Source organism: Pleurodeles waltl, chromosome 6, assembly GCF_031143425.1.
Source record: "Pleurodeles waltl isolate 20211129_DDA chromosome 6, aPleWal1.hap1.20221129, whole genome shotgun sequence".
Classification (NCBI taxonomy): domain Eukaryota; kingdom Metazoa; phylum Chordata; class Amphibia; order Caudata; family Salamandridae; genus Pleurodeles; species Pleurodeles waltl.
The window spans coordinates 393,623,433-393,632,307 of record NC_090445.1 but is presented as its reverse complement, the minus strand read 5'-3'; the positions used below and the strand labels follow the sequence as shown (position 1 = coordinate 393,632,307).

Here is an 8,875-nt window from a genome sequence, read left to right as displayed (position 1 = left end):
TGTAATGTGAGCTATACAATAGATGGCCTGATTTCTTAAGATATCCACATGATATCCATGATTTACTAAATACATTAAATAAGATGTTAGTAGAAATTCTGACACTAGATAATTATGAAAATAGAGAATTTGTAACAAAAAGATGATGTTGAAGCTCACAACCCCATGAGGTGGCCCAACATTTATAGGGTCGAGCCTGCGTCGCATGCGCTTGCGCTTGCGCATGCGTTTCGCTGAGCGAGACGCTTTAGGAATTAAAAAGGACTCAGAATCCCGTCCACGTCATGTCAGTGTCTTTCATTGGCTCGTGGGCTTGCCTGTTAGAATCTGCTTACGTCATGCCTTTTCCAGTGGATAGCCTTCCTCGAGCGCATCGACCAAGTACAGAAAACATGCGAGGCTTGCTGTTTTCCATCCGGTTCGTGGACTACTTTTTCTCTATTTTCCCAGCGCGATCTCGCTTGGCAGAAGTCGAGCGCTTTACATAATATCGACCCTGTTACACACTTAATCGCACTTTTTCCGGTTATTGCACTTTTGCCCATAGGTTTCATGACGAGTGAAAAGTCTGGTTAGGAGTTTACAACGCTATCAGCTCTAACACGAGCAAATGTGAGACCCGTTGCATTGCAAATGCTTGTCTTTCATTTGACTCGACAGAGGATAGGAGTTTCAGCCACAAGGCTCTTCACAACTCTCACTCCTTTCACGCCAGGAGTCTCTGTTGTGTCTGCGCCTTTCACATCATTCCTTTGTTTTCAGACTCTGGGCCTGGACAGGGAGCATGCTGGCCAGGTCAGACAAAAGTGAACACGCAGGGAGGGAAGAAGGGGGGCTTACAGATATGGCCACCTGATGCTGTGTTACACACGTGCCCTCGACCCTCCTTGAAATACTGACCTTTCACAGCTTGGCACTGATCGGAGGTCACGTGTGGCCGGTGCACACGGTGCCCCCACGTTTACTTTGTCTAGACGAATGCCCACTCCTTCGTCCTTTGTTTGCTTTAATAACCAAGTGAATGTTCGCAGAGGAGGCCATGGCCCCCAGCAAGGGACACACCTTCTAAAATGTGAGAAAGCCTCCCATCATGTCAACAATGCCCAAGAGGTGATGCTGACCAAGATGGGATTATACCTCCCAGGGGGAGACCCCTAGTATGGCACACACCTCCCAAGTTGTGAGAATGCCTCCATCATGTCAACATAGCCCAAGATGTGATGCTCCCCAAGATGGGATTATATCTCCCAGGGCATGACTCCCAGCATGGCACACACCTCCTAAGATGTGAGAATGCCTCCATCATGTCACCAATGCCTAAGACGTGATGCTCAACAATTAGAAATTATGGGGGTCATTCTGACTCCCGCCGGGCGCGGTCACCGCGCGCCCGGCGGGAGCCGCCAAAATACCGTACCGCGGTCGGAAGACCGCGGCGGGTATTTTGAGTTTTCCCCTGGGCTGGCGGGCGGCCTCCAAAAGGCCGCCCGCCAGCCCAGGGGAAAACGACCTTCCCACCATGAAGCCGGCTCGTAATCGAGCCGGCGGAGTGGGAAGGTGCGACGGGTGCTACTGCACCCGTCGCGTATTTCACTGTCTGCTATGCAGACAGTGAAATACAAGCGGGCCCTCTTACGGGGGCCCCTGCAGTGCCCATGCCATTGGCATGGGCACTGCAGGGGCCCCCAGGGGCCCCGCGACACCCCCTACCGCCATCCTGTTCCTGGCGCGCGAACCGCCAGGAACAGGATGGCGGTAGGGGGTGTCAGAATCCCCAAGGCGGCGCAGCATGCTGCGCCGCCTTGGAGGATTCTGACGGGCAGCGGAAAACCGGCGGGAGACCGCCGGTTTTCCTGCAGTGACCGCGGCCAAAGCGCCGCGGTCAGAATGCCCTGCGGGGCACCGCCGGTCTGTCGGCGGTGCTCCCGCCGACCCTGGCCCCGGCGGTCTAGAATGACCCCCTATATCTCCCAGGGCATGACCCCCAGCATGGCACACACCCCCTAAGATGTGAGAATGTATGCATCATATCAACAATCCCCAAGACGTGATGCTAACCAAGATGAGATTATATCTCCCAGGGCATGACCCCCACCATGGACACACCTCCTAAAATGTGAGAATGTATGCATCATGTCAACAATGCCCAAGACGTGATGCTCAACAATCAGAGATTATGTCTCCCAGGGCATGATCCCCAGCATGGCACACACCTCCTAAGATGTGAGAATGTATCCATCATGTCAACAATGCCCAAGACATGATGCTCAACAATCAGAGATTATATCTCCCAGGGCATGACCCCCAGCATGGCACGCACCCCTAAAGATGTCAGAATGCCTCCATCATTTCAACCTTCTACCCAAGAAGTGATGTTCACCAAGATGAGATTATAACTCCAAGGGCATGAGTCCCAGCCTCCTAAAATCTGAACATACCCCTCAATGTGAAAACATTCCTCCCAAAATGTGAACTTTCTGCACAAAATGACCCAATATTTGACTTCCCCCGCCATTCAAGATCTGATCATACAACCCAAAGCATGGACACCTGAAGTGTGGCCGGATGTGACCATACCTTCTAGAAGACAGCATAACACTTGACATGATGAACAAGCCATTCAAAATATATTTGTACGTCTTAGAGCATGAACATACATGACAGCACTGAACATATCTTCTAGTAAGTGAAATTACCACCCACAAAATGCAATCATAACTCTCAGAGCATAAACACACACAACAGCACTGAACATACCTTCCAATAAGTGAACATACTGCTCCCAAAATACTTCCTACCAGAATATAACCATACCTCTTAGAGCCTCACCATACACAACAGTGCTGAGGATACCTTCTAATAAGTGAAAATACCATGTTGCAAAATACCATCTCTGTGAGCATGGATATACATTCCAGACATGAGCATACCTTCTAGTAAGAGAAATAACCACTCACAAAATACCAGAATGTAATCATACTTCTCAGAGCCTCAATATACACCACAGCGCTGAGAGTATTTTCTAATTTGTGAAAATACCAGTCCCAAAACACCACCTCGGAAAATATAACTATACTTCTCATCAAACATCCCAGTGCCGAGGGTACCTTCTAATAAGTGAAAATACGACTCACAAAATACCACCTTCCAGAATATAACCATTCCTCTGTGAGCATAAACATACACCCTAGCGCTGAACATACCTTCAAGAAAGTGAAACTGCTACTCCCAAAATACTACCTTCTATAAGATAATCATATCTCTTTAAGCATGAGTGTACACTATAGATGTGACCATACCGTCAAGAGAATGTTAATACCACTACAGTCAACAAGTGATTGCGTATACTGTGCCTTAAAGTGTGGAGGAAAAGGGACATGGGACTACACACATTTTAAGTTTGCAGAAAACTGAAGAGGGTTCATGATGTATCATGTATTTAGATTAGGGGTGCAGAAAAGAGGTAACAGAGGGCAAGAACAGGCTGTAAATACATAGACATCAGTAACAGCACATGAAGGTGGGTGGCGGAGAGGAGGGCGAGCACAGGTTGCTTCTGCTGCTTGCACTTGGCTCTTAGAGGGGATGAGTAAGCTGACTTTGGAGGTGTCAGAACCCCAAATTTGGGGTCCTTCACTTCCTCTGTCTGTGAAGGGGGACCACTGGTAAGGGCCTGGTGCATGGGCATTAGTGTGTTACACAGACGCACCAGTGCCTTGTGGATACATCCCTCCTGAGAGGACTAGTGGCTGTGCACACTGTAGAAGGCTCCACCTATCTCCACACATCCTGGTGGCCCATGACCTCTCCATGTACCTTTCCTCCTTGCAGCACCTGCTGAGATGATACAGGAAGCGCTTTTCTTTCCTGTAGAGATGATGCGGGGAATACACATCTGGCTCTTGCCAAGCTGATGCTCTGCTTCATGAGGACAAAGGACTGGCCCAGTATCTGTGAGAATAATATAATTTATGCTTCCATAAACCTCTCCCCCTTCTGTGGTTCTGGTGTACCTTCAGATAGCTTCATAACCTGTACTTTAAACTAACCTTTGTGAGGATTCACACTAGCCAATCACTTCCCTAAGGGTATACCACAATCTTAGGTACAAAGATATGCTTCACGTGCTATCACCAGTCTCTAAATGTGATGAAGATCCCTGCGTTCCTCATTTAGCTTTAAAATCCAAGAAGGCAACATACATGTAGAGTTTATATTCAGACAAGGAATTCTCTGTAATTGTGCCCAAGACTATCTCAGGATCATTTTCAAAAGATGACTTCATGTCTTGCAATAGCTCTCTGTATCTGGCTTCACCTTCCATTCGCACAAATAAAAAACAATCTTCAGATTTTTTTTTTTTTTTTTTTAGAAAATGTCAGATAAGATTGAGACTCCAGCAACAAAGTATCTCAACTGCTGGCCTAGGATGTTCTGGACCACAAGGAAACTCAAAATTGATGCTTTCATGACAATGTAGAGCACTCCACTGTTTTTAGACTCAGTTTGTACTACACAAATACCACTTAAATATATATATATATACACACACACATATGTACATACATACGCACATCCAAAAATACATACATACACATAAGCATACATACATGAGTACATACATGCATTGATAAATGATATCAACCAACATTTACTACCATCATGAGAATGCTCTGGCCTCATGGGAAATGTAGTTTCTGATTCTGAGTTCAGACACATATGTGTAGTGTGTCTTCCAGAGAGCTGAGGCCATTGAACCAGTGGTGCCAAAGCTCAGCGTGCTTCACAAGCTTTTCCATCCCCAGAATTAGGGCTGCTGGAACTTTACGATAGTGCGGCTGTGGCGTTTTTCACATAATTATGGACATTCCATATATCCCATATAATCCATCATCTACTGCATAATCTGCAGATTTTATCAAAAAAGTTGTTTTTAGCTCAAATGGTTCAAAAGTTACTAAAAACACAGCAACACTTGTAGTCGTGCATAGGTCGACTGGTCACCCTTGTTTTGCCTATTGCTTTTTTTGGGTGTTAATCTGGCACTGAAGTGGTGCAACCTGTGCCCAGACAGTGTTAGCAAGTGTACAAATCATAAAATAAAGAAGTAATACTATAGGAAAATGTGCTATGTTATGCCGCAAAATTTGGCTTTTCTTTCCTCATAATTTAGTCGACTCTGACAATTAATTTGGCCCTCCGCTGCCGTATAATTCCAGTGGTCCTGCCTAAAAAGAACACAGCACTCATGAGTGGAGTGTTACGAGCTGAGTAAACAAGCGACCTCTGGACAGTAAGTCCTAGCCGCAGACCATGACAGAGCTGTTCGTAAGAATGACTTGCACATCATACAGTGCCTGGTTTAGCTTGATTCTTGGCTTAGAATTCACTCAAAAAATATGGGGCATGAGGATTGAAAGTGATTTCCAAGATTGGTCCCCAGAGCCAAACTCATTCCGATCCACCAGATATTGCTGTATTAACAATTCTTGCATCTAGGATCTTATGCAAGACAGGCCTATCTTTTTATGTGTGGAGTTCTCCGCCCCAGATGTAACCAGGGGAGACTAAGTGATATGCCCAGAACCACAGAATGATGAGCTGGCAACGAGACTCAAACCGGGCACCCCAAGTCAGCAGCTCTGGCCCTGATGCCACACCCTCTCCTCTAGGGTTCTTTGTCTGGTGCGTGGTGGGGCAGTCTGGGAATAACTATTTTTTTTATAGTTCTTGTCTACTAATACAGGTTGTGCCATTTCACAGCACTGCAAATCAGCTTCCATTCTTAACAAAATTCCTATAAATCATTTGTAGTTAAGCTGCCTCTTCTCTTACTCTCTTTGTATCCAGTCAATGTTTTTAAAAGTTAGGCTGTATTGCCAATATAGAGGAATAATTCCTTTCAAAGTTTAACAGACAGAAGTATATGGTCACCCCTTTTCTTTGCTCCAAACTCTTTTGACCCCCTCATTCTCCGGGTTAAATGCCACAAAGGTGTCTCTTTGTGGTTTGTTTCGTGCTATGAAAGTTGAGTTAAACACACTAGAAAGGGTTGCATCTCTAGGGTATTCACAGCCAGTCTCTAGGAATAAGGCAGAACCACTCCCAAGATGGCGGCCTTGTTGTGTCCTTGCTCCTGCAGCGACAGGCGTGGCAGGGTTGCTGTAGCACCTGGCATACATCCACTACACTCCAAACCAAAAGACATAGGTAAAAGATATTGTAATTTTCAACCCCAATCGCTCTAACTCTCACAAATGAGAGACCTATTGGATTTCAAATGCTTAATTTTGAATTGCACCCCATTTTCCTTTAAGGAAAATGGGCTGCATTCCAAAATAATGTGCTCTCTATAAAAGCAGTCACAGACATAATAGTCTGCTGACCCCAGCAGGCCACCATCCCTGTGAGTGCGGCCATTCCCAAATGGATGGCAAATTGCAACCTGCCTCATGAATATTGATGAGACAGGTCCCTTGCAACCGATTTGGAAATTGCAAACAGTTCAACTCGCAATTTGTGAATCGCTAAAATTCGCAAATTGAGAGTCACAAACATTGAAGGTCATACATCTGGCCCATAATCTCTCCACGTTTAAAAAAACATAAACCTGATCTTTTCAGGTCGAGCGCATGCGCTTGGAGATGTTGTAAAGTATTGTGGGCTTTTAGCCACACCCACCTCACACACATCACTTTCACCCGTTCGTGGGCTTGCCTTTCAAAAATCACTTGATGTTGTTGGTAAATGCTTTACGTTCGTCCCTCCTTGGGGTGGTTTTGTTACCGCTTTACAGACTGCCCCTGTTACATGGATAATTGCATGATTGCCTATATCTTTGACTGCGGGCAAACTTTTTTTCTTTTTGTCATTAGTGGCTCGAGATGCTTAATAGGGGCAGTGTGGCACACATGCAAAGGGGAGAATTAATTAAAAAAAACTCACCTGCATCACCGCCACTGCTGTCACCACAGCGCTAATCCTCTCCTGGAGGCAGGCTGCCGGCACAGGCTCCCACTCTGCCTTGCGGCCAATCCAGATGCTGCTCAGAGCAGCGTTAAGATTGGCTGGGATCGCCTAGCCAGGGCGCTCCCAGGCAGACTGGGAGGCTGTGCCTGCTCTATCCAGTCCGGCAACACAGTGTCGGACTGGAGAGAGCACAGTGTGCATGTGTGTTTGGCCAGCCAACCAAACATACATGCACAATGAGGGGGAGTGCACAGTGCTCGTCACAGCCTATGGCCCACCCCTTTTACTAAAGAACGGTAATAAAAGTAGTTTATTATCGTTTTCCAGTAAAAGATTTGAAGCTGCTGCTGCTGGGGGCGACGGGCCTCTGCACTAGCAGAGGAGCCGTGCCTGCTTTTTGTGTCTCTCCTTTACGCTCGTGGCGGCTGTGGTGCTTTGAATGAGCTCGCTTATGTCAACAGTTTTACATTTCATTTTCAATTTATGTGGCAAGAAAAGTCCAGTAAAGAATTTACAACGGTAATAGCTTTAACTCGAGCAAACGCGAGATGCATTGCATTGCAAATGCTTGTTGTAACCAGTAATGATAACTGTGGTGTTTCTTGGCTCGTATACACCAGGGTGTTCAAGACAAATATAATTTCTGTTTTCTTTATCTTGGAAGCAACATTTGCCGTCTGGTGAAGAATTCCAATGTTCTGTATTTCGCTTTTTTCAAAATTCCTTGTACCTCTTTGTTCCTTAAACTGTAGATTACTGGATTTAATGTAGGTGTCACAGCGCTGTACAACACAGGGACTACTGTGTCCTGATATAGTGAAAAGTGTGATTCTGGACGTATGTATGTGAATACAATTGTCACAAAGTATAAACTGACCACAGTAAGGTGAGAGATGCAGGTTGAGAAGGCTTTCTGACGACCTTCAGCTGTGCGGATTTTCAGAATTGCTTGCATTATGAACACATAGGACAATAGTGTAAGAAGAAAGGAACAACTGACAATCACCATTGCTAAGTAGAGCATAATTTGATTCATATGGATATTTGTGCATGACAAGGCTAATAGTGGTGGGATGTCACAGAAGAAGTGGTTAATCTGGTTGCTCCCACAAAAAGGAAGATGAAATGTGAACGCTGTTTGTACCACGGAGTTTAGGAGTCCCACAGTCCATGAAATGCCAGCCAAAATCAAGCAAACACTTCTGTTCATGATTACAGAATAACGCAGTGGTTTGCACACTGCAACATAGCGGTCAAGTGACATCACTCCAAGGAGGACACATTCCATTCCACCAAAGGAAATGAAAGAATACAGCTGTACTACACAACTAGCAAACGAAATATATTTCACTTCTGATACAAAGTCTAAAAGCAGTTTAGGGATAGTGGATGAAGTGAGTCCCATGTCAAGGATGGACAAATTCCAGAGAAAGAAGTACATAGGGGAGTGCAGGCCAGAATACATAGTGATTGTAAGAATCATAATTGTGTTTCCCAACATGTTTACAACATACAAAGAGAGAAATATAACGAAGAGAAGGATCTGGTAGTTAGGATTACTGCTGAGTCCTAAGAGGATGAAGCCACTGAATCTGGTCTGGTTTGGGTTGTCCATGAGTGCAATGACCTGCATGGGAAAGAAAAAAAAACAATATTCCTATGCATGACAATTGAATATGCCAGGTGAAGTCACACCTTAACCATGACACGAATATAAGTTAACACTGCTTCGATCATTCAAGAATAGCCATTTGAATTTCCAGAGTAGTATTAATTCATACCTGGTTTCCCAGTGGGCAGGATCTCTGGTAAAGTCCAAACTAGGATAATTAAATGACTGCAGGATGTTTAACCTGAATGCGTGATATTTGTTTTATTCTTCACACAGCTACAGTGTTAAAACAAG

At 45.2% G+C, this 8,875-nt stretch overlaps 1 protein-coding gene across 1 annotated transcript; it reads right to left on the bottom strand.

Annotated features, from left to right (window-relative positions):
• Positions 1-7,621: 7,621 nt before the first annotated feature.
• LOC138301586 (olfactory receptor 5AR1-like) lies at positions 7,622-8,584 on the bottom strand. Its single transcript, XM_069242102.1, has one exon. It carries the CDS (start codon positions 8,582-8,584, stop codon positions 7,622-7,624), a length of 963 nt encoding a protein of 320 aa, XP_069098203.1.
• Between the last annotated feature and the right edge of the window lie 291 nt (positions 8,585-8,875).

Bases quoted from the DNA above. Each gene is read 5' to 3' on its own strand.
- LOC138301586 (XM_069242102.1), bottom strand. From the start codon at position 8,584: ATGGACAACCCAAACCAGACCAGATTCAGTGGCTTCATCCTCTTAGGA.